Genomic DNA, 26489 nt, shown 5'->3' with positions numbered 1-26489 from the left:
ATGAGAATGTAGGAGTGTGCGTGTGCATGTGACTGGGTGTGTGTGTGTGAGTGTGAGTATATGTGAGTGATCGGGTGTGTGTCTGAGTGTGCATGATGGAGTGTGGTGCGTGACTGGGTGTACGTGTGAGAGACTGGGTGTGTGTGTAAGTTACTGGGTGTGTGTGGATGTTACTGGGTGTGCGTGTGAGTGACTGGGTGTGTGTGGATGTTACTGGGTGTGCGGGTGAGTTACTGGGTGTGTGTGGATGTTACTGGGTGTGCGTGTGAGTGACTGGGTGTGTGTGGATGTTACTGTGTGTGATCGTGTGTGACTGTGTGTGTAAAGGACGATGGGCAGTGAATGTTCAAGGACACAGTGTTGAATGAAGCCTCTCACACAGCCAGTGGTCAGAGATAGGGCGGGTGAACTTAGATCCAGGACAGTCCACCGTTCCTCCATCGGTGATGTGCTGGTCTAATCACTGCCGCCCCACTGGGGGTTAGCCCAGGCCCTAGTCGTACCGTGGTGTGACAAAACCAGCAGTGCCCCAGTGTCCTGATCGCCAGGCAGCGACCCTAACTCTGCACAATCATCGCAGCAATGACTGCACTTTGGGACGACCTCACCAGCTGCCGGCGCTCAGAGGGCGCTACCGAAACACAACTGCTGCCGCGGAGGCGGCTCTTACCTCGTAGAAGACTCCTCCTGGAAATTGCCGGAAGCACTGGGCACAGACGAAGCACTGCTCATGGTAGAGCTCCCCGTTGCTGTTGACTATCCGCTCGGAGGGGTCAAAGTGCGAGTGGCAGCGCCCGCAGGTGGCACTGGCCAGTGCGTCAGCCATGTTACTGCGAGGGGGAAGGGAAGGAGGTGGGTGAGGACCCGTTAACCTGCCCAGAGTTATCGTGCTGACTGCTCCCAGCTACTGGAGAAGGTGTGACCAGGCAGACTCTCTCTCTCTCTCTCTCTCACTCACAGACTCGGCGTACAATTATCAAAGCTGCTTTGTAAGCATCACCAGTTTCAGGGGGCCCTGATCAACACCTACACACACACACACACAGCCAAAACTCTGTGCTGTAATCTCGGAGCTGCTGAGCCTGTCCCCTTCCCCGGGACCTCTCCCCAAATAAAGAAAACCTTTGTTGCTGCTGTTAATTTTCCTCATCTGTCAGAAAGACCTGAGTTTTGCCCATGCCCAGCACTGGGTCCCATCCAAACCCACCCTTGCCCAGTCTGCAGGTCTGTCCTAAATCCTTACCCCGCACCCCACCCCCAACCCTCGCATGCCCTGTTCTCTGAGAGGCAGCTCAAAGCCACTGCCCCCCTCTCCCTTTCAAACTGTCAACCCAGCACAGGCCCTCTCGCTTTTGCCCATTTTCAGACTTCCAAACACCTCAAAAGGAGGGAGAAGTCCCCTCCCAGTGCCCGTCAAGAGATCGATAGATTCTAAGATTTTGAAGGATGCCAAGGGGCGTTGCCGGGGGAAACGGTGGCGAGGTAGAAAGATGGCAAGCAGGCTTCGAGGGGCAGAATGGTCTAAGCCCTGCTCCCAATTTCTTTGATCCCACCTTCCCCGGTAGCGCACCACCTTCCCTCCCCCGACCCCACCAGCCCCCACCCAAACCGTTAGGTATTCACCAAGGTTCATCATTGTTACTGACTCCAACAGTGCCCTTGGTCTGAACCACCCAGTTCACAGCCGCAGTGGCCTGGGCAGGGTGAACAGTAATGAGCTTCCCCATGCTGTGCTCCTGCCATCACTAAGACCCACCCACACCCACTTCCAGAATCTTGACAGGGTGCAGGAAAGGTTTACAAGGATGTTGGCAGGGTTGGAGGGTTGACCTTATATCAGAGGCATGGATAGGATAAATACACAAGGTATTTTCCCCAGGGTAGGAGGGTTCAGAACGAGAGGGCATAGGCTTAAAGTGAGAGGGGAAAGATTTAAAAAGGACTGAAGGTTCAACGTTTTTATGCAGAGGGTGGTGCGTGTATGGAATGAGCTGCCAGAGGAAGTGGTGGAGGCTGGTACAATTACAGCATTTTAAAGGCATCTGGATGGGTACTTGAATAGGAAAGTGTAGAGGGATATGGGCCAAATGCTGACAAATGGGACTGGATTAATTTGGGATATCTGGTCGGTATGGACCAGTTGGACCAAAGTGTCTTTTCCCACACTGCATGACTACAGTCATCAAGTCATACAGACCCTTTCATCCAACTCTCCCACTCCGACCAGACATCCCAATCTGACCTGGCCCCATTTATCATCATTTGGTCCCATATCCCTCTGAATATTCCTATTCATATACCTATCCAGATGCCTTTTAAATGTTGTAACTGTACCCACCTCCACCACTAACTCTAAGTTGCCACAGTTCACCCCTGCCCCAGTTTATTCCCTGCTGTCACCTTGATCCTGGATCCCAGTCCCGCTCCAGGCTAACCTCCAACTTTCTGACTCCCGACAAACCTGAGGAAGCTCAGACCTCTGCTGTTTGCATCCTGACACTCAGTAAATCCCCGTCACTCCTGAGCTCTCCACTGACTCCCAGTCAAACAATGCCCTCCTTTGTCAAACTCTCTGTCCGTTCCCTCAGCCCCTCCTCACCGTTGTAGAGTCATGGAGGTCTGCATCACAGAGAAAGGCCGCTCAGGTCTGTGCGAGTCAAAAACAAGCAGAGAACTATCCTGATCCCATTTTCCAGGATTGACAGAGACAGTCTCCTCCAGTCCACAGTACTCTCGAACCTCTCGAGTCTCCCTAGCTCCCTCCCAGTCAAAACCATTGCCTAGGCCCAACCTCTGGAAATCCTGCCATCCACATCTCCGCACCCACCCCCTCTCTCTTCCTTTAAGACCAATCTCAGCTGAACCTCTGCGCTATAACATCCTGACACAGCCTGGGGTCAGTGTTTCTTAATGGGATTCCAGTGAGAGAGTGTCGGAGGTTCTTCACCTTTGGTAGAGTATGTGGTTGTAAATTGTTGAAGTCACAGAAAACCAGGGAGGGCCCAGCTGATTGATGACACGTGAGTGTGAGGATGAGGAACGGTACAGACATGTTTGAGTGACAGGACAGGACCGAGCTCTGAGTGAGGAGGGTACAGACCCCTCTGGCTCAGAAGGAAGGAAAACTCAAGAGAACTGGCATCAATGGATGTGTTTTTGCCAAATATTTATTTGGAGTGTAAACAGGATGCTGGGCGTTGTGGACTGTGGGAATGTTTGCTCAAAGCTGACAGAGTCCAGTGAACCAGAGATTCCAGCACACACCCTGGTCAGACCAGGGCCAGAATACAAGAGCTCACCCCCAGTGTCACACTCGCGGTCACTCCCAGTGTCTCCCCAAGTATCACCCCCAGTGTCACACTCACAGTCACTCCCAGTGTCCCCTCCAGAGTCACACTCGCGGTCACTCCCAGTGTCCCCTCCAGAGTCACACTCGCGGTCACTCCCAATGTCTCCCCCAGTGTCACACTCATGGTCACTCCCAGTGGCCCCTCCAGTGTCACACTCATGGTCACCCCCAGTGTCACCCCCCAATGTCACACTCATGGTCACTCCCAGTGTCACCCCCCAATGTCACACTCACGGTCACTCCCGGTGTCCCCTCCAGAGTCAGACTCATGGTCACTCCCAGTGTTCCACCCCACCCAGTATCACCCCCAGTGTCACGCCCAGTGTCACACTCGTGGTCACTCCTAGTGTCTCCCCCAGAGTCACACTCATTGTCACCCTCAGAAAGGCAGAAAGGTTGAGTTGAGAATTATCAGATCAGCCCCCTGATGGAATGGCAGAGAATACTCAATGGGATGAATGGCTTACTCTGCTCCTCTGCTCTTATGTTCTAAGGGAAATCATGCTGTGGAAAGTATCAAAAATATTTCCTTTTTCTGTGTAGCTGGGATCTCCTGACATACCTCTCTCTGAATCACTCACTCTCTGGGGCTGAGGACAGACTGTGGCCTTAGACCTTCGTAATGGGAAGTGCTGGGAACAGCAGCGAGCTGCTGGCATTCTCCTGGGTATTGCAGAGTCTGTGAGAATGTGCTTCCTGATGCATAACCCTTCAACCAAAAGTATTCGTCAGGGACTGCTGGCTCTGAGCCAAGAATTCCGACCTTCCCTGGGGACCTGGACAGCTACAGTCCAAATTCAGAGCCCAGCCTGCGTTCAGTCGGTCACACGAGGATTTCTGAAGCCTGATCAGGCTGGGTACACAATCGCAAACAGAGCAGCCTGTTTGGTTTTTGGCCCTATAGCCTTCTCAGACTAACAGGGGCACCAAGGGGCTGCTCTCTCCTCAGAGAGAGAGAGACGGACTGGCAGTGGTTTAACCTGAGGATCACCATGCCTCAGGAGAGGGGAGAGAGTGAGGAGGAGAGTCCCTCCATGGCAACTCTGCATCACGGGCAAGCCATCCAGCCAACTGAGCTAACCCTTAGGGCAGATATTGCTGCACTAGGGACCAATACCATTGCGACAGGGATGAATAATTCAGTAATACAGGCTAACGGTCCCATAGCATAAATAAAACTTGAAAGGAGCCAATCAATCTGTATTAGGGAATATGGGGTGGGGGGGAGGTGGTGAAGCTGTAAGAGTCACCAATTCCCCAGCAGTGGGTAAAAGCGGCTGTAATAATCTGTGGGGGCATTCATACCTATAGTTAGGGCTGCTGGGGAGGATTAATATGTCAATAGGCAATGATACTCCCATCAGGTAAATTTAGCTTTAATAGGGACATATACCACAAGGGGATGGCAAGGATATAAATACAGCTTTAATAGGGATTACCCCCCCCTCCCCCCGGAGTAAATACAGCTGAAATAGGGATTACCCCACAGGGGTAAATACAGCTGTAATAGGGATTACCCCACAAAAGTAAATACAGCTGTAATAGGGATTACCCCCCCCCCCCCGCCAGGGGTAAATACAGCTGAAATAGGGATTACAACCCTAGGGGTAAATACAGCTGTAATAGGGATTACCCCACAGGGGGTAAATACAGCTGTAATAGGGATTACCCCCTGGGGGGTAAATACAGCTATAACAGGGATTACCCCACAGGGTTAAATACCACTGTAATAGGGATTACCCCCCCAGGGGTAAATACAGCTGTAATAGGGATTACCCCACAGGGTAAATACAGTTGTAATAGGGATTACCCCACAGGGTAAATACAGCTGTAATAGGGATTACCCCCCCAGGGGTAAATACATCTTTAATAGGGATTACCCCACAGGGGTAAATACAGATTTAATAGGGATTACCCCACGGGGTAAATACAGCTGTAATAGGGTTACCCCCCAGGGGTACATGCACCTGTAATAGGGAGTACCCCCAAGGGTAAATACACCTGTAATAGGGATTACCCCACAGGGGTAAATACATCTGTATTGTGGATTCCCCCCCCCCCCCCCGAGAGTAAATACAGCTGTAATATTGTTTACCCCATACAGCTGTAATAGGGATTACCCCCGGAGTAAATACAGCTGTAATAGGGAATCCCCACCCTGAGGGTAAATACAGCTGTAACAGGGATTACCCCTGGGGGTAAATATAGCTATAATAGGATTACCCGCAGGTGCAAATACAGCTGTAATAGGAATTCCCCCTGGGGTAAATACAGCTGTAATAGGGATTACCCACCCAGGGGTAAATACTGCTGTAATAGGGATTACCCCCCCAAGGGTAAATACAGCTGTAATAGGGATTACCCACCCAGGGGTAAATACAGCTGTAATAGGGATTACCCACCCAGAGGTAAATACAGCTGTAATAGGGATTACCCCACCCTGAGGGTAAATACAGCTGTAATAGGGATTACACCCCAGGAGTAAATACAGCTGTAATAGGGATTACACCCCAGGAGTAAATACAGCTGTAATAGGGATTACCCCACCCTGAGGGTAAATACAGCTGTAATAGGAATTACACCCCAGGAGTAAATACAGCTGTAATAAGGATTACACCCCAGGAGTAAATACAGCTGTAATAGGGATTACCCACCCAGGAGTAAATACAGCTGTAATAGGGATTACCCACCCAGGAGTAAATACAGCTGTAATAGGGATTACCCCACCCTGAGGGTAAATACAGCTGTAATAGGGTTTACACCCCAGGAGTAAATACAGCTGTAATAGGGATTACACCCCAGGAGTAAATACAGCTGTAATAGGGATTACCCCCCGAGGGTAAATACAGCTGTAATAGGGATTACCCCACCCTGAGGGTAAATACAGCTGTAATAGGAATTACACCCCAGGAGTAAATACAGCTGTAATAGGGATTACCCACCCAGGAGTAAATACAGCTGTAATAGGGATTACACCCAGGAGTAAATACAGCTGTAATAGGGATTACCCCCAGGGGTAAATACAGCTGTAATAGGAATTACACCCCAGGAGTAAATACAGCTGTAATAGGGATTACCCCACCCAGGGGTAAATACAGCTGTAATAGGGATTACCCCCAGGGGTAAATACAGCTGTAATAGGGTTTACACCCCAGGAGTAAATACAGCTGTAATAGGGTTTACACCCCAGGAGTAAATACAGCTGTAATAGGGATTACACCCCAGGAGTAAATACAGCTGTAATAGGAATTACACCCCAGGAGTAAATACAGCTGTAATAGGGATTACCCCACCCTGAGGGTAAATACAGCTGTAATAGGGATTACCCCACCCTGAGGGTAAATACAGCTGTAATAGGAATTACCCACCCAGGAGTAAATACAGCTGTAATAGGGATTACCCCCAGGAGTAAATACAGCTGTAATAGGGATTACACCCAGGAGTAAATACAGCTGTAATAGGGATTACCCCACCCAGGGGTAAATACAGCTGTAATAGGGATTACCCCCAGGGGTAAATACAGCTGTAATAGGGATTACCCACCCAGGGGTAAATACAGCTGTAATAGGGATTACCCCCAGGGGTAAATACAGCTGTAATAGGGATTACCCCCAGGGGTAAATACAGCTGTAATAGGGATTACACCCAGGGGTAAATACACCTGTAATAGGGATTACCCCCACCAGGGTTAAATACAGCTGTAATAGGGATTACACCCAGGGGTAAATACAGCTGTAATAGGGATTACCCACCCAGGGGTAAATACAGCTGTAATAGGGATTACCCCCCAGGGGTAAATACAGCTGTAATAGGGATTACCCACCCAGGGGTAAATACAGCTGTAATAGGGATTACCCACCCAGGGGTAAATACAGCTGTAATAGGGATTACACCCCAGGGGTAAATACACCTGTAATAGGGATTACCCCCACCAGGGGTAAATACAGCTGTAATAGGGATTACCCCCAGGGGTAAATACAGCTGTAATAGGGATTACCCACCCAGGGGTAAATACATCTGTAATAGGGATTACCCCACCCAGGGGTAAATACAGCTGTAATAGGGATTACCCCCCGGGGTAAATACAGCTGTAATAGGGATTACCCACCCAGGGGTAAATACAGCTGTAATAGGGATTACCCCACCCAGGGGTAAATACAGCTGTAATAGGGATTACCCCCAGGGGTAAATACAGATGTAATAGGGATTACCCCCCAGGGGTAAATACAGCTGTAATAGGGATTACCCCACCCAGGGGTATATACAGCTGTAATAGGGATTACACCCCAGGGGTAAATACACCTGTAATACGGATTACCCACCCAGGGGTAAATACAGCTGTAATAGGGATTACCCCCCCCAGGGGTAAATACATAAATACAGCTGTAATGGGGATTACCCCCAGGGGTAAATACAGCTGTAATGGGGATTACCCCCAGGGGTAAATACAGCTGTAATAGGGATTACCCCCCCTGAGGGTAAATACAGCTGTAACAGGGATTACCCCTGGGGGTAAATATAGCTATAATAGGATTACCCGCAGGTGCAAATACATCTGTAATACGGATTCCCCCTGGGGTAAATACAGCTGTAATAGGGATTACCCACCCAGGGGTAAATACTGCTGTAATAGGGATTACCCCCCCAAGGGTAAATACAGCTGTAATAGGGATTACCCACCCAGGGGTAAATACAGCTGTAATAGGGATTACCCACCCAGAGGTAAATACAGCTGTAATAGGGATTACCCCACCCTGAGGGTAAATACAGCTGTAATAGGGATTACACCCCAGGAGTAAATACAGCTGTAATAGGGATTACACCCCAGGAGTAAATACAGCTGTAATAGGGATTACCCCACCCTGAGGGTAAATACAGCTGTAATAGGAATTACACCCCAGGAGTAAATACAGCTGTAATAAGGATTACACCCCAGGAGTAAATACAGCTGTAATAGGGATTACACCCCAGGAGTAAATACAGCTGTAATAGGGATTACCCCCCCGAGGGTAAATACAGCTGTAATAGGGATTACCCCACCCTGAGGGTAAATACAGCTGTAATAGGAATTACACCCCAGGAGTAAATACAGCTGTAATAGGGATTACCCACCCAGGAGTAAATACAGCTGTAATAGGGATTACCCCACCCTGAGGGTAAATACAGCTGTAATAGGAATTACACCACAGGAGTAAATAGAGCTGTAATAGGGATTACACCCAGGAGTAAATACAGCTGTAATAGGGATTACCCCACCCAGGGGTAAATACAGCTGTAATAGGGATTACCCCCCCAGGGGTAAATACAGCTGTAATAGGGATTACCCACCCAGGGGTAAATACAGCTGTAATAGGGATTACCCCCAGGGGTAAATACAGCTGTAATAGGGATTACCCCCAGGGGTAAATACAGCTGTAATAGGGATTACACCCAGGGGTAAATACACCTGTAATAGGGATTACCCCCACCAGGGTTAAATACAGCTGTAATAGGGATTACCCCCAGGGGTAAATACAGCTGTAATAGGGATTACCCCCCCCCCAGGGGTAAATACAGCTGTAATAGGGATTACCCCCCAGGGGTAAATACAGCTGTAATAGGGATTACCCACCCAGGGGTAAATACAGCTGTAATAGGGATTACCCACCCAGGGGTAAATACAGCTGTAATAGGGATTACACCCCAGGGGTAAATACACCTGTAATAGGGATTACCCACCCAGGGGTAAATACAGCTGTAATAGGGATTACCCCCCCCCCCCCCCCCCCCGGGGTAAATACAGCTGTAATGGGGATTGCCCCCAGGGGTAAATACAGCTGTAATGGGGATTACCCCCAGGGGTAAATACAGCTGTAATAGGGATTACCCCCCCCCCAGCGGTAAATACAGCTGTAATAGGGATTACCCACCCAGGGGTAAATACAGCTGTAATAGGGATTACACCCCAGGGGTAAATACAGCTGTAATAGGGATTACCCCCCAGGGGTAAATACAGCTGTAATAGGGATTACCCCACCCAGGGGTATATACAGCTGTAATAGGGATTACCCCACCCAGGGGTAAATACAGCTGTAATAGGGATTACACCCCAGGGGTAAATACAGCTGTAATAGGGATTACCCCACCCAGGGGTAAATACAGCTGTAATAGGGATTACACCCCAGGGGTAAATACACCTGTAATAGGGATTACCCACCCAGGGGTAAATACAGCTGTAATAGGGATTTCCCCCCAGGGGTAAATACAGCTGTAATAGGGATTACCCCCCAGGGGTAAATACAGCTGTAATAGGGATTACCCCCCAGGGGTAAATACAGCTGTAATAGGGATTACCCCACCCAGGGGTAAATACAGCTGTAATAGGGATTACACCCCAGGGGTAAATACAGCTGTAATAGGGATTACCCCCCCCCCCAGGGGTAAATACAGCTGTAATAGGGATTACCCCCCAGGGATAAATACAGCTGTAATAGGGATTACCCCACCCAGGGGTAAATACAGCTGTAATAGGGATTACACCCCAGGGGTAAATACAGCTGTAATAGGGATTACCCACCCAGGGGTAAATACAGATATAATAGGGATTAACCACCCAGGGGTAAATACAGCTGTAATAGGGATTTCCCCCCCCAGGGGTAAATACAGCTGTAATAGGGATTACCCCCCCAGGGGTAAATACAGCTGTAATAGGGATTACCCCCCAGGGGTAAATACAGCTGTAATAGGGATTACCCCACCCAGGGGTAAATACAGCTGTAATAGGGATTACACCCCAGGGGTAAATACAGCTGTAATAGGGATTTCCCCCCCAGGGGTAAATACAGCTGTAATAGGGATTACCCCCCCAGGGGTAAATACAGCTGTAATAGGGATTACCCCCCAGGGGTAAATACAGCTGTAATAGGGATTACCCCACCCAGGGGTAAATACAGCTGTAATAGGGATTACACCCCAGGGGTAAATACAGCTGTAATAGGGATTACCCCCCAGGGGTAAATACAGCTGTAATAGGGATTACCCCCGAGGGGTAAATACAGCTGTAATAGGGATTACCCCACCCAGGGGTAAATACAGCTGTAACAGGGATTACACCCCAGGGGTAAATACAGCTGTAATAGGGATTACCCCACCCAGTGGTAAATACAGCTGTAATAGGGATTACACCCCAGGGGTAAATACACCTGTAATAGGGATTACCCACCCAGGGGTAAATACAGCTGTAATAGGGATTTCCCCCCCATGGGTAAATACAGCTGCAATAGGGATTACCCCCCCAGGGGTAAATACAGCTGTAATAGGGATTTCCCCCCCAGGGGTAAATACAGCTGTAATAGGGATTACCCCACCCAGGGGTAAATACAGCTGTAATAGGGATTACACCCCAGGGGTAAATACAGCTGTAATAGGGATTACCCACCCAGGGGTAAATACAGATATAATAGGGATTAACCACCCAGGAGTAAATACATCTGTAATAGGGATTTCCCCCCCAGGGGTAAATACAGCTGTAATAGGGATTACCCCCCCAGGGGTAAATACAGCTGTAATAGGGATTACCCACCCAGGGGTAAATACAGCTGTAATAGGGATTACCCCCAGGGGTAAATACAGCTGTAATAGGGATTACACCCCAGGAGTAAATACACCTGTAATAGGGATTTCCCCCCCAGGGGTAAATACAGCTGTAATAGGGATTACCCCCCCCCAGGGGTAAATACAGCTGTAATAGGGATTACCCCCCAGGGGTAAATACAGCTGTAATAGGGATTACCCCACCCAGGGGTAAATACAGCTGTAATAGGGATTACACCCCAGGGGTAAATACAGCTGTAATAGAGATTACCCACCCAGGGGTAAATACAGCTGTAATAGGGATTACCCCCCAGGGGTAAATACAGCTGTAATAGGGATTACCCCCCGGGGTAAATACAGCTGTAATAGGGATTACCCCCAGGAGTAAATACAGCTGTAATAGAGATTACCCCCCCCAAGGGTAAATACAGCTGTAATAGGGATTACCCCCCCAAGGGTAAATACAGCTGTAATAGGGATTACCCCACAGGAGTAAATACACCTGTAATAGGGATTACCCCACCCTGGGGTGAATACGGCTGTAATAGGGATCACCCCCCCCCCAAGGGTAAATACAGCTGTAATAGGGATTACCCCACCCTGGGGTAAATACAGCTGTAATAGGGATTACCCCACAGGAGTAAATACACCTGTAATAGGGATTACCCCACCCTGGGGTAAATACAGCTGTAATAGGGATTACCCACCCAGGGGTAAATACAGCTGTAATAGGGATTACCCACCCAGGGGTAATGACAGCTGTAATAGGGATTACCCACCCAGGGGTAAATACAGATATAATAGGGATTACCCCCACCAGGGGTAAATACAGCTGAAATAGGGATTATCCCCAGGGGTAAATACAGCTGTAATAGGGATTACCCACCCAGGGGTAAATACAGCTGTAATAGGGATTACCCCCAGGGGTAAATACAGCTGTAATCGGGATTTCCCTCTGGGGATAAACACAGCTCTAATAGGAATGACTAATTTAGTCCGGGACGAGGGCTGATCTGGATATGAAAATGCTTGGGAACCGTGTGAGCACAAGCTGTGGTTGTTTTTGAGATGCCTTGAATAAAGCAGATAGACAGAAAGGGTTAATCAGGCACTGGGAACTCCAGTTTAACTTGGACATCGTGTCCCACACTGTCTCTGTGTCTAACAGCTCAGGCAGCCCAGTCACAGAGACACACCAGATCCTGGGTTAAGCCACAGACTTTGCACTTTCCATATCATACCTCCAAGAACTGGTCACTGATTTCAGTCAGAGCTTCTCGACAGGACAGAGGCCTGGGGAGGACTGGGAGTGGCCCAGGCTGCACAATGGGGCAGACTGACCTGGGAAACAGATCCCTTCATACAGCAGCAGAGGTGACCAGGGCTAAGGGAGAAGAGGCTGAACACAACATGAGCATTTAAAACAGAACAGGACAGAGATTGAGAGTCTGAATAAATCACCAAGATTGTTTCCCTGCTCTCCCACTGATTGCAGGCAAGTGGAAACCCTCAGGGGAAAAGCACACACAGGCAAATACAGGAACAGGTCTTTTCTCTCTCACCACACCCATAGTCAGGAGGAAAACCCAGTGGGAAACGATAAAAATAAGACACACTTCCTGGAACTGTGACCAACAGTTCCTGATTATTAACTCTTCTGTTAAACTGGAGACCGGCAAAGTCTAAATAGACATCCTGGGCAACAAAATGACCAGACACTAAATCTGAACGGTGAATCACTTCATAGCAACTGGGACTGTTTGATAATTCCCCTGAAAACAGGAAACAGAAATCACAATACTGAGGGAGTGCTGAACTGTCAGGGGGTCAGTACTGAGGGAGTGCTGAACTGTCAGGGGGTCAGTACTGAGGGAGGGCTGAACTGTCAGGGGGTCAGTACTGAGAGAGTGCTGCACTGTCAGGGGGTCAGTACTGAGGGAGGGCTGAACTGTCAGGGGGTCAGTACTGAGAGAGTGCTGCACTGTCAGGGGGTCAGTACTGAGGGAGGGCTGAACTGTCAGGGGGTCAGTACTGAAAGAGTGCTGAACTGTCAGGGGGTCAGTACTGAGGGAGTGCTGAACTGTCAGGGGGTCAGTACTGAGGGAGTGCTGAACTGTCAGGGGGTCAGTACTGAGGAAGTGCTGCACGGTCAGAGGGTCAGTACTGAGTGAGCGCTGCACTGTCAGGGGGTCAGTACTGAGGGAGTGCTGCACTGTCAGAGGATCAATACTGAGGGAGTGCTGCACTGTCAGAGGGTCAGTACTGAGGGAGGGCTGCACTGTCAGAGGGTCAGCACTGAGGGAGGGCTGCACTGTCAGGGGTTCTGTACTGAGGGAGTGCCGCACTGTCAGGGGTCAGTTCTGAGAGAGTGCCGCACTGTCAGGGGGTCAGTTCTGAGGGAGAGCCGCACTGTCACAGGGTCAGTACTGAGGGAGTGCTGCACTGTCAGAGGGTCAGTACAGAGGGAGTGCTGCACTGTCAGAGGGTCAGTACTGAGTGACCGCTGCACTATCAGGGGGTCAGTACTGAGGGAGGGCTGCACTGTTAGAGGGTCAGTCAGAGAGTGCTGCACCGTCAGAGGGTCAGTACTGAGTGAGCGCTGCACTGTCAGGGGGTCTGTACTGAGGGAGTGCCGCACTGTCAGGGGGTCAGTTCTGAGAGAGTGCCGCACTGTCAGAGGGTCAGTTCTGAGGGAGTGCTGCACTGTCAGGGGGTCAGTTCTGAGGGAGAGCCGCACTGTCACAGGGTCAGTACTGAGGGAGTGCTGCACTGTCAGAGGGTCAGTACTGAGGGAGTGCGGCACTGTCAGAGGGTCAGTACTGAGGGAGTGCCACACGGTCAGAGGGTCAGTACTGAGGGAGTGCTGCACTGTCAGAGGGTCAGTACTGAGGGAGTGCGGCACTGTCAGAGGGTCAGTACTGAGGGTGTTCCGCACTGTCAGAGGATCAGTACTGAGGGGGTGCCACACTGTCAGAGGGTCAGTACTGAGAGCGTGCTGCACTGTCAGAGGGTCAGTACTGAGGGAGTTCTGCACTGTCAGAGGGTCAGTACTGAGGGAGTGCGGCACTGTCAGAGGGTCAGTACTGAGGGTGTGCCGCACTGTCAGAGGATCAGTACTGAGGGGTTGCCACACTGTCAGAGGGTCAGTACTGAGGGAGTTCTGCACTGTCAGGGGGTCAGTACTGAGAGAGTGCTGCACTGTCGGAGGGTCAGTACTGAGGGAGTGGGCACTGTCAGGTCAGTGCTGAGGGAGTGCTGCAATGTCAGAGGGTCAGTACTGAGAGAGTGCTGCACTGTCAGAGGGTCAATACTGAGGGAGTGCTGCACTGTCAGGGGGTCAGTACTGAGGGAGTGCTGCACTGTCAGAGGGTCAGTACTGAGAGAGCGCTGCACTGTCAGAGGGTCAGTACTGAGGGAGTGCTGTACTGTCAGAGGGTCAGTACTGAGAGAGCGCTGCACTGTCAGAGGGTCAGTACTGAGGGAGTGCTGCACTTTCAGAGGTTCAGTACTGAGGGAGTGCTGCACTGTCGGAGGGTCATTACTGAGGGAGTGCCGCACTGTCAGGGGGTCAGTACTGAGGGAGTGCTGCACTGTCAGAGGGTCAGTTCTGAGTGAGCGCTGCACTGTCAGAGGGTCAGTACTGAGAGAGTGCTGCACTGTCGGAGGGTCAGTACTGAGGGAGTGCTGCACTGTCAGAGGGTCAGTACTGAGAGAGTGCTGCACTGTCAGAGGGTCAGTACAGAGGGAGTGCTGCACTGTCAGAGGGTCAGTACTGAGAGAGCGCTGCACTGTCAGAGGGTCAGTACTGAGGGAGTGCCACACTGTCAGAGGGTCAATACTGAGGGAGTGCTGCACTGTCAGAGGGTCAGTACTGAGGGAGTGCTGTATTGTCAGAGGGTCAATACTGAGGGAGTGCTGCACTGTCAAAGGGTCAATACTGAGGGAGTGCTGTACTGTCAGAGGGTCAATACTGAGGGAGTGCTGCACTGTCAGAGGGTCAGTACTGAGTGAGCGCTGCACTGTCAGAGGGTCAGTACTGAGGGAGTGCTGCACTGTCAGAGGGTCAGTACTGAGGGAGTGCTGCACTGCTGTAGGGTCAGTACTGAGAGAGTGCTGCACTGTCGAATGGTCAGTACTGAGGGAGTGCTGCACAGTCGGAGGGTCAGTACTGAGGGAGTGCTGCACTGTCAGAGGGTCAGTACTGAGGGAGTGCTGCACTGCTGTAGGGTCAGTACTGAGTGAGTGCTGCACTGTCGAATGGTCAGTACTGAGGGAGTGCTGCACAGCCGGAGGGTCAGTACTGAGGGAGTGCTGCACTGTCAGAGGGTCAGTACTGAGGGAGTGCTGCACTGCTGTAGGGTCAGTACTGAGGGAGTGCTGCACTGTCAAAGGGTCAGTACTGAGGGAGTGCAGCACTGTCGAAGGGTCAGTACTGAGTGAGCGCTGCACTGTCAGGGGGTCAGTACTGAGGGAGTGCTGCACTGTCAGAGGGTCAGTACTGAGGGAGTGCTGCACTGTCAGAGGGTCAGTACTGAGGGAGTGCTGCACTGTCAGAGGGTCAGTACTGAGAGAGTGCTGCACTGTCGGAGGGTCAGTACTGAGTGAGTGCTGCACAGTCAGAGGGTCAGTACTGAGTGAGCGCTGCACTGTCAGAGGGTCAGTACTGAGGGAGTGCTGCACTGTCGGAGGGTCAGTACTGAGGGAGTGCTGCACTGTCGGAGGGTCAGTACTGAGGGAGTGCTGCACCGTCAGAGGGTCAGTACTGAGGGAGTGCTGCACTGTCAGATGGTCAGTACTGAGGGAGTGCTGCACTGTCGGAGGGTCAGTACTGAGGGAGTGCTGCACCGTCAGAGGGTCAGTACTGAGGGAGTGCTGCACTGTCGAAGGGTCAGTACTGAGGGAGTGCTGCACTGTCAGGGGGTCAGTACTGAGGGAGTGCTGCACTGTCAGAGGGTCAGTACTGAGGGAGTGCTGTACTGTCAGAGGGTCAGTACTGTGAGAGCGCTGCACTGTCAGAGGGTCAGTACTGAGGGAGTGCTGTACTGTCAGAGGGTCAGTACTGTGAGAGCGCTGCACTGTCAGAGGGTCAGTACTGAGGGAGTGCTGCACTTTCAGAGGTTCAGTACTGAGGGAGTGCTGCACTGTCAGAGGGTCAGTACTGAGAGAGCGCTGCACTGTCAGAGGGTCAGTACTGAGGGAGTGCTGTACTGTCAGAGGGTCAGTACTGTGAGAGCGCTGCACTGTCAGAGGGTCAGTACTGAGGGAGTGCTGCACTTTCAGAGGTTCAGTACTGAGGGAGTGCTGCACTGTCGGAGGGTCATTACTGAGGGAGTGCCGCACTGGCAGAGGGTCAGTACTGAGGGAGTGCTGCACTGTCGGAGGGTCAGTACTGAGGGAGTGCTGCACTGTCGGAGGGTCAGTACTGAGGGAGTGCTGCACTGTCGGAGGGTCAGTACTGAGGGAGTGCTGCACTCTCGGAGGGTCAGTACTGAGGGAGTGCTGCACTGTCGGAGGGTCAGTACTGAGTGAGTGCTGCACTGTCGAATGGTCAGTACTGAGGGAGTGCTGCACTGTCGGAGGGTCAGTACTGAGGGAGTGCTGCACCGTCAGAGGGTCAGTACTGAGGGAGTGCTGCACTGTCAGTGGGTCAGTACTGAGGGAGTGGAGCACTGTCGAAGGGTCAGTACTGAGGGAGTGCTGCACCGTCAGAGGGTCAGTACTGAGGGAGTGCTGCACTGTCAAAGGGTCAGTACTGAGGGAGTGCTGCACTGTCAGAGGGTCAGTACTGAGGGAGTGCTGCACTGTCGGAGGGTCAGTACTGAGGGAGTGCTGCACTGTCAGAGGGTCAGTACTGAGGGAGTGCTGCACTGTCGGAGGGTCAGTACTGAGGGAGTGCTGCACTGTCGGAGGGTCAGTACTGAGGGAGTGCTGCACTGTCAGTGGGTCAGTACTGAGGGAGTGCAGCACTGTCGAAGGGTCAGTACTGAGGGAGTGCTGCACTGTTGGAGGGTCAGTACTGAGGGAGTGCTGCACTGTCAGAGGGTCAGTACTGAGAGAGTGCTGCACTGTCGGAGGGTCAGTACTGAGGGAGTGCTGCACAGTCGAAGGGTCAGTACTGAGGGAGTGCTGCACTATCGGAGGGTCAGTACTGAGGGAGTGCTGCACTGTCCGAGGGTCAGTACTGAGGGAGTGCTGCACTGTTGGAGGGTCAGTACTGAGGGAGTGCTGCACTGTCGGAGGGTCAGTACTGTGGGAGTGCTGCACTGTCGGAGGGTCAGTACTGAGGGAGTGCTGCACTGTCGGAGGGTCAGTACTGAGGGAGTGATGCACTGTCAGAGGGTCAGTACTGAGGGAGTGATGCACTGTCGGAGGGTCAGTACTGAGGGAGTGATGCACTGTCAGAGGGTCAGTACTGAGGGAGTGCTGCACTGTCAGGGGGTCAGTACTGAGGGAGTGCTGCACTGTCAGAGAGTCAGTACTGAGGGAGTGCTGCACTGTCAGAGGGTCAGTACTGAGGGAGTGCTGCACTGTCGGAGGGTCAGTACTGAGGGAGTGCTGCATTGTCGGAGGGTCAGTACTGAGGGAGTGATGTTATATATTCATTGAGCACTATAGCCACCATCCTTGGAGTCCACATGCGGAGTGCCTCCATGTTCTGTGATGTGCCCTGTCCTATCCAGAGTCACTCACTTACTCTTTACTAAAACCAAATTCACCTTTGTGTTTTCCATTGTTCCACCTGCCAATGCTTTCCCACCCACTCTTTTATGATTCCTAATTTCCTTTTTAAACGCAACTTCCACCAAGACCGTGTCCCTCCCGCGTACCAAATATTCGGTCCAGATCTCGGATTCGGTGGGCGGCACGGTGGCACAGTGGTTAGCACTGCTGCCTCACAGCGCCTGAGACCCGGGTTCAATTCCCGCCTCAGGCGACTGACTGTGTGGAGTTTGCACGTTCTCCCCGTGTCTGCGTGGGTTTCCTCCGGGTGCTCCGGTTTCCTCCCACAGTCCAAAGATGTGCAGGGTCAGGTGAATTGGCCATGCTAAAATTGCCCGTAGTGTTAGGTTAAAGGGGTAAATGTAGGGGTATGGGTGGGTTTCGCTTCGGCGGGTCGGTGTGGACTTGTTGGGCCGAAGGGCCTGTTTCCACACTGTAATGTAATCTAATCTAAATCTCCCTCCTTTCTTCTGGGAGTTTTCAATATCCTGCCTGAACAGATTCGCTTGGATGTATTTTAAGGAATTGTGCTCTCTCCCTACTTTTTAATTCCATCGCTCCTCCCCTATCCTCTGATCTCATCAGGATTCCATTTCTCCCCCAGCCAATCTACCGGATATTCCCCCACAGCATTAACACACCTCCCCATGAACACGCTGGTCCCTGTCCTGTTGAGATGTGGTGTTTGTGACTGACTCCTAATCTCACCCACTCCTCTCGGTGTAACTCCCTATCAATTAAAAATAATTCCCTTCATTTCTCCTGCAGTGATATGTTACGGACAGTTTGGGCTTGGCGATATACAAGTGGCCCTCTCTAGCCTTAAAACAAGTTCCACACGGTGGCTCAGTGGTTAGCACAGCTGCCTCACAGCGCCAGGGACCTGGGTTCAATTCCAGCCTCGGGCGACTGTCTGTTGTGGAGCTTGCACATTCTCCCCGTGTTTGCGTGGGTTTCCTCTGGTTTCCACCCACAGTCCAAAGATGTGCCGCTCAGGTGGATTGACTATCCTAAATTGCCCCATAGTGTGCAGGCTAGCTGGATTAGCTACAGGAAGTGCAAGGTTACAGGTGGGATGCTCTTCAGAGGTCCAGTGTGGACTCGATGGGCTGAATGACCTGCTTCCACACTCTAGGGATTCTATCTTAATTCAGGGGAGCACATTCCTGGCCGTCTGCCCTTCTCCTGTTTGAAAGACCCTGGCACCTCACAGGAGATGGGTACACCTTTGTCCACGAGGCTGGGAAGTCATGGTTCCTCCTTCGTCTGGAGAATTATCAATGAACCCTGAGCCCCCCAGTGTCTGCTAATTATTGTTCTATTGACGAGTCAGGCTAACAGTATAACTGAGCCTCCCAGACCGAAACAAGAAATCTGTGTTGGAGAAGGTCACGGTTCGGAAAGAGTTAATGCTGGACACTGCAATAAGCTCCATCCAGTCTGATAGGCCCCCATCATGGTGGGTGGGGAAAGGGGCAGATTTGCTGGAAACTAAAGAGGAGAGAGATGTTCCCGTTGGTGTTAGTGACAATGTGCAAGGAGCTGATGCAACTTACACCGAGTTGCTGTGGCCCAATAAACCATGCCTTGTTTTGACAGGAGCCTTTCCTTGTGAACACTTGTTCTTCCTGTTGTCCTTCTCCCACTATCAACCCAATAGACCCCTTCGAGCCAGTCAAGGGAACAAGGGTATCCACCTGCCCACAAACACACCGCCGTCTAGGGTGACAAGGCACTCTGGGACTTCGGAAAATAGGAATTAGGAGGTCATTTGACCCTTCAATTCTGTTCCACCATTCGACTAGACTTTGCCTAATCATCCACCTCATCACCATCCCCTCCCAGCTTCCTGTCCCTTGATCTCTGTAACATCTAGAAATCTAAAACTATACTCAACGTCAGACTCTGGGGTCAAGAATTCCAAAGATTCTCCATCCCCTGGGTGAAAAATTCCTCCTCAGCTCAGTCCTAAATGACCTGCTCTTTATTTTGAGCTCTCCGCTCAGACTAGAGACCCCTCAGTCAGGGGGCAAACACCCTTCTTGCATTTATCCCAGGCAAACCTTGGAGGTTTGAAGGAGCCCCTTCGATCCTGATTTTCCGACAGGGTAAGGGAGAGTCTGTCTGATGAACTTCCAGTGACTCTGCTGAGAGTGTGCACAGACAATACTCAGGGACTGCAACATAAGGAGAGAGACTCATGCAACACATCCTCATCAGTGAAAAGCACATAGCCTTCCCTCTCCAGCCTTCTCTTCCCAATGGGATTGCAAGCCCATTAAGAATCCATTCCTACGAAGTTTCCTTTTTCAATCTATGCGTGGGCTGGGTGCAGTGCTGGTGAGACCAATATCCCCTGCTGTGAGAATGTAACGGGTCAGTCCATCAAACACAGCTAACTTCTCAGTAAATCCCACTGCCCAGTCAGTCCCCACGCTCGCTCTCTCTCTCTCTTTCTCTCTCTCTCTCTGACCCCCAATGGCTCCCACTCAATGAAGTCTTGACTTTAAAATCCTCGTTCTGGATTCCAGGTCTCTCCCTGGCTGTGTTCTGTTCCATTGCTGCAAACACCTTCAGCTCTCAGAAATGGATGCACCCCCATGGGTGTGGCACGGTGGCCCAGTGGTTAGCACTGCTGCCTCACAGCGCCAGAGACCCGGGTTCAATTCCCGCCTCAGGCGACTGACTGTGTGGAGCTTGCACATTCTCCCCATGTCTGCGTGGGTTTCCTCCGGGTGCTCCGGTTTCCTCCCACAGTCCAAAGATGTGCAGGTCAGGTGAACTGGACACGCTAAATTGCCCGTAGCGTTAGGTAAGGGGTAAAATGTAAGGGAATGGGTCTGGGTGGGTTGTGCTTCAGAGGGTCGGTGTGGACTTGTTGGGCCGAAGGGCCTGTTTGCACACTGTAAGTAAGTAATCTAATGTAATCTCTAATCCTCACCTCCTGTTGATTCCCACTCACCATCGCTCCTCCATTGGAGACTGCCTGTCTTGTGTACTTCAGCCCCAAGCTCCAGAAATCTTTTCCCCCACCTTCCACCTCTCCATCCCTCCACCCCTCCACCCGTCCATCCCTCCACCCCTCCATCCGTCCACCCCTCCACCCCTCCATCCGTCCATCCCTCCACCCATCCATCCCTCAAGTTTTCCAAACCTCCACCCTCCAAATCTTCACACCTCCATCCTACTATCTGTCCACCTCTCCACCTTATACCCCTCCACACTCACTCTCACATGCGTGCACACTCACACACACTCATACTGTCTCACATACTCACACATTCACTCTCAAACACACTGTCTTACATACACACACACACATACACACTGGGGTAAAAACAATGACTGCAGATGCTGGAAACCAGATTCTGGATCAGTGGTGCTGGAAGAGCACAGCAGTTCAGGCAGCATCCGAGGACAGGCAAAATCAACGTTTCGGGCAAAAGCCCTTCATCACTTACTGTCTCACATACTCACACATTCACTCTCAAACACATTATTTTACACATACCCTACTGTGTCTCACACACACACTCAAACACAGCCTCAGACACACACTGTCTCAACGATTCGGAATTTTACATACGTACACTCACACTCACACACACACACAGACACACACACACAAAGACACATACACACACGCGCACACACACACACAAACACAGAGACACACACACACACAGACACACACACAGATACACACAAACAGACACACACAGACACACACACAGATACACACACACACAGACACACACAGACACACACAGACACACACACACAGACACACACACACAGACACACACAGACACACATACACACACACACACACACACACACACACACACAGACACACACACACAGACACACACACACACACAGACACAAACACACACAGACACACACACACACAGACACACACACACACACACACACAGACACAAACACACACAGACACACACACACAGACACACACACACAGACACACACACACACCCTGACACCGCCCATGCACCAGCCTATCCACTCCTGGATAAGTTTGATTTTGGGTTTTTCCACCAATGAGGCGACACCTCGGGGGCACCAAACCCAAACCTGGGCGAGTGACTGTGACAGAATCGAGGGACGCCTTGGCTGAGCTTGGAGAGCTGGCATGGCCTCTGCCCGCGGGATGCCCAGGTGTGAGCGGGGGGTGGGGATGGTGCAAGGCCACAATAAAACCTGCCGATTAATTCGCAGCATTCCGAAGGGAGCAAATACCCGACTGCAAACGTGTAAACCAGGGAGGGGTTGGCGAATCAATCTCTGACTGTGAGGGGGTGTGAGGGGGGAAGTTTAGCTTTGTCCTTTGCAGCAGCTATAATACTGTTCCTTTCCTGTTTCTGGGGGAAGGCTGTGTGTTGCTTTGAGAAACTCTCTGAGTGTAATAAAGCAGCAGCACCTACCCAGGTCTCCTGCTGGGGGGCTCAGTCCTGCTGTGCCAGAGCTCCAGTACCCCACTGTTCCTCTCATAGCGACGCCGATACAGCTGAGACGAGGCCAGCTCCCGTAGCCTGACAGCGGCCATGCCTCCTGGCACTGGGGACAGATCGTCCCGGGGCCTCACTCAGGCCAACGGGGGAGGGGACTCAAGGAAACGGAGGCAGGAGGCCCCGGCCGGCTCCTGAAGGCTTCCTGCTCCGGTTCCTGAGGACCATCCCAGGCCTCCGTCCTGACTCACTGCATTAGCCCACACCCACTCCTGCCAGAGCATACAGCAGCCCCAGCAGCCGGCTCAGCCACAGCCAGGCAGACAGGCTTGTGATTGGTAGCACCTTCCTTGATGGGTAGCGTGGCAGCCAGACTCCGGCCTAGGCTGTCGGTGCATCGGCCAACCCACAGGCAGGGAATGGGTAGAGGGTACCCCCGATCGAAGGCACACACTTGGGCCTGTCCTGCTAGGAGCTGCACTATCCCAGACAGAGAGCATGGTCACACCCACGTCGTTGGGTGTTTTCCATTCACTCTTGGCACTTGGGTGTCACCAGCATTTTATTGCCAATCCCTGGTGTACCTTTATATCGAGGATGTCGCCATCAGGGCAACTCATAAACGTTTCACTGTCGTCATACGAGTACACATGACAATAAAGCTAATTGTGACTCTCGTTGCCCCTTGAGAAGGTGGTGGTGAGCTGTCCTCTTCAGCTGAGGCAGTCCACTTGCTCCGGAGTTGACCCACAATGTCCTGAGGGAGGGAATTCCAGGATTTTGACCCAGCGACGGCGAAGGAATGGCAATGTATCTCCAAGTCAGGATGGGGAGTGGCTTCGAGGGGAACTTGCAGTTGTTGGTGTTCCCACGTTACTGCTGCACCTCCCCTTCTCGAGGGAAGTGGCCATGTGGTTGCAAGGTGCTGCCTGAAGATCTTTGGTGAACTCTGTAGCGCCTTGTAGATATTATACGCTGCTGCAATTGAACGTCGGTGGGAGATGCTTGTGGATGTGGTGTCAGTCAAGCGGGCCGCTCTGTCCAGGGTGGTGTCCAGCTTCTTGAGTTTCACTGGAGCTGCTCCCATCCAGGCAAGTGGGCAGTATTCCAGCACACCCCTGACTTGTGCCTTGTAGATGATGGGCAGGTTTGGGGGAGTCAGGAGGTGAGTTACTCGCCGCAGTGTTCCTCGTCTCTGACCTGCTCTTGTAGACCTGTGCTTATGTGGTGAGTCCAGTTGAGTTCCAGCTGAGTAACCCCCAGGATATTGATAGTGGGGCATTCGGTGATGGTAACACAAATGAATGTTAAGGAGCAGTGTTAGATCATTGGAGATGATCACTGCCTGGCATTTGTGTGGAGTGAATGTTACTTGTCACTTGTCAGCCCAAGCCTGGATATTGCCCAGATCTTGTTGCATTTGAACATGCACTGCTTCAGTACCTGAAGAGTTGTGATGGTGCTGAGCACTGTGTAATCATCAATGAGCATCTCAACTTCTGACTTTATGATGGAGGGAAGGTGAAGCAGCTGAAGATGGATGGGCCTCGGACACTACCCTGAGGGACTCCTGCAGAGATGTCCTGGAGCTGAGATGACTGACCACAACCGTCTTCCTCTGTGCCAGGTGTGAGTCTAACAAGTGGAGAGTTTGCCCCCTGATACCCCTTGATTCCAGTGTTTCCAGGGCTCCTTGGTGCCACGCTCAGTCAAATGCAGCCTTGATGTCAGGGACTGTCACTCTCACCACCCCCCCACACCCCCACACACCCCACCCCTCTGGAATTCAGTACTTGTGTCTATGTTTGACCCAAGGCTGTAATGAGGTCAGGAACTGAGTGGCCCTGGGGAAACCCAAACTGGGTGTCACTGAGCAGGTTATTGCTGAGCAGGCGCTGCTCGATGGCGCTGCTGGAGACACCTTCCATCACTCTACTGATGGTCGAAAGGAGACCAATGGGTGGGAATTGGCTGGGTTGGATTTGTCCTGCTTTTTATATACAAGACATATCTGGGCAATTGCCATGTAGATGACAGCTGTAACTGTACTGGGAGAGCTTGGCTAAGGGAACGGCAAGTTCTGGAAAACAAGTCTTCAATACGATTACCAGACTGTTGACACTACACCAAGCCTTTGCAGGATCCAGTGTCTCTAACCATTTCTTGTTATCACGTGGAGGGAACTGAATTGGCTGAAGACTGGAAACTCTGATGCTCAGGTCCAATGGAACAGGAATAGGGACATGCTCATTATGCAGCTGCATGACAACAAAACACTCACAACCCTGCACACTAACACTGACACACTCACAACCCTGCACACTAACATCGACACACTCTCAATCCTGCACACTAATATCGACACAATCACAATCCTGCACACTAACACTGACACACTCACAATCCTGCACACTAACACTGACACACTCACAACCCTGCACACCAACATCGACACACTCACAATCCTGGACACCAACATCAACACACTCACAATCCTGCACACCATCAACACAATCACAATCCTGCACACTAACACTGACACACTCACTACACTGCACACTAACACTGACACACTCACTACCCTGCACACTAACACTGACACACTCACAATCCTGCACACTAACACTGACACTCTCAATCCTGCACACTAACATCGACACAATCACAATCTTGCACACTAACACTGACACACTCACAATTCTGCACACCTACATCAACACACTCACAATCCTGCACACTAACATCGACACAATCACAATCCTGCACACTAACACTGACACACTCACAATCCTGCACACCTACATCAACACACTCACAATCCTGCACACTAACATCGACACAATCACAATCCTGCACACTAACACTGACACACTCACAATCCTGCACACTAACACTAACACACTCACAACACTGCACACTAACACTGACACTCTCAATCCTGCACACTAACATCGACACAATCGCAATCCTGCACACTAACACTGACATACTCACAATCCTGCACACCAACATCAACACACTCACAATCCTGCACACTAACACTGACACAATCACAACCCTGCACACTAACACTGACACACTCACAATCCTGCACATTAACATTGACGCACACACAAAACTGCACATTAACATTGACACACACACACTAAAACACTCACAACCCTGCACACTAACACTGACACTCTCAACTCTGCACACTAACATCGACACAATCACAATCCTGCACACTAACACTGACACACTCAGAATCCTGCACACTCACACTGACACAATCACAACCCTGCACACTAACACTGACACACTCACAATCCTGCACACAAACACTAACACACTCACAACACTGCACACTAACACTGACACTCTCAATCCTGCACACTAACATCGACACAATCGCAATCCTGCACACTAACACTGACATACTCACAATCCTGCACACCAACATCAACACAATCACAATCCTGCACACTAACACTGACACACTCACTACCCTGCACACTAACACAGGCACACTCACAACCCTGCACACCAACATTGACACAATCACAATCCTGCACACTAACACTGACACACTCAATCCTGCATACTAACATCGACACAATCACAATCCGGCACACTAACACTGACACACTCACAACCCTGCACACTAACACTAAAAAACTCACAACCCTGCACACTAACACTGACACTCTCAACTCTGCACACTAACATCGACACAATCACTATCCTGCACACTAACACTGACACACTCAGAATCCTGCACACTCACACTGACACAATCACAACCCTGCACACTAACACTGACACACTCACAATCCTGCACACAAACACTAACACACTCACAACACTGCACACTAACACTGACACTCTCAATCCTGCACACTAACATTGACACAATCGCAATCCTGCACACTAACACTGACATACTCACAATCCTGCACACCAACATCAACACAATCACAATCCTGCACACTAACACTGACACACTCACTACCCTGCACACTAACACTGACACACTCACAACCCTGCACACCAACATTGACACAATCACAATCCTGCACACAAACACTGACACATTCACAATCCTGCACACCAACATCGACACACTCGCAATCCTGCACACTAACACTGGCACACTCACTACCCTGCACACTAACACTGACACTCTCAATCCTGCACACTAACACTGGCACACTCACAATCCTGCACACTAACATCGACACAATCACAATCCTGCACACTAACACTGACACAATCACAACCCTGCACACTAACACCGACACACTCACTACCCTGCACACTAATACTGACACTCACAATCCTGCACACTAACACTGACACTCCCAACCCAGCACACTAACATCGACACAATCACAAGCCTG

At 51.1% G+C, this 26489-nt stretch overlaps 1 protein-coding gene across 2 annotated transcripts in view; it reads right to left on the bottom strand.

Annotated features, from left to right (window-relative positions):
* Positions 1–26489, bottom strand: part of LOC122555716 (LIM and senescent cell antigen-like-containing domain protein 2) — a 223146-nt gene that overhangs the window by 113781 nt on the left and 82876 nt on the right. Inside the window, exons 1-2 of one of the 2 annotated variants that reach the window (XM_087993861.1) lie at positions 22087–22221; positions 671–830 (exon numbers count right to left, since the gene is read on the bottom strand). In XM_087993861.1, the coding sequence (XP_087849987.1) occupies positions 671–830; positions 22087–22208 (282 nt within the window). In that variant the 5' untranslated portion in view covers positions 22209–22221. Of the gene's footprint in view, positions 1–670; positions 831–22086; positions 22222–26489 lie in introns of those variants that run through there. The other variant, XM_043701764.2, reaches the window with a different exon arrangement.

The sequence above is a fragment of the Chiloscyllium plagiosum genome, unplaced genomic scaffold, assembly GCF_037043375.1.
Source record: "Chiloscyllium plagiosum isolate Xiang-an unplaced genomic scaffold, Cpla_swu_hap1 HiC_scaffold_13, whole genome shotgun sequence".
NCBI classification, from domain to species: domain Eukaryota; kingdom Metazoa; phylum Chordata; class Chondrichthyes; order Orectolobiformes; family Hemiscylliidae; genus Chiloscyllium; species Chiloscyllium plagiosum.
The sequence above is the reverse complement of the archived record's forward strand: the minus strand, read 5'-3'. Positions and strand labels throughout refer to the sequence as shown.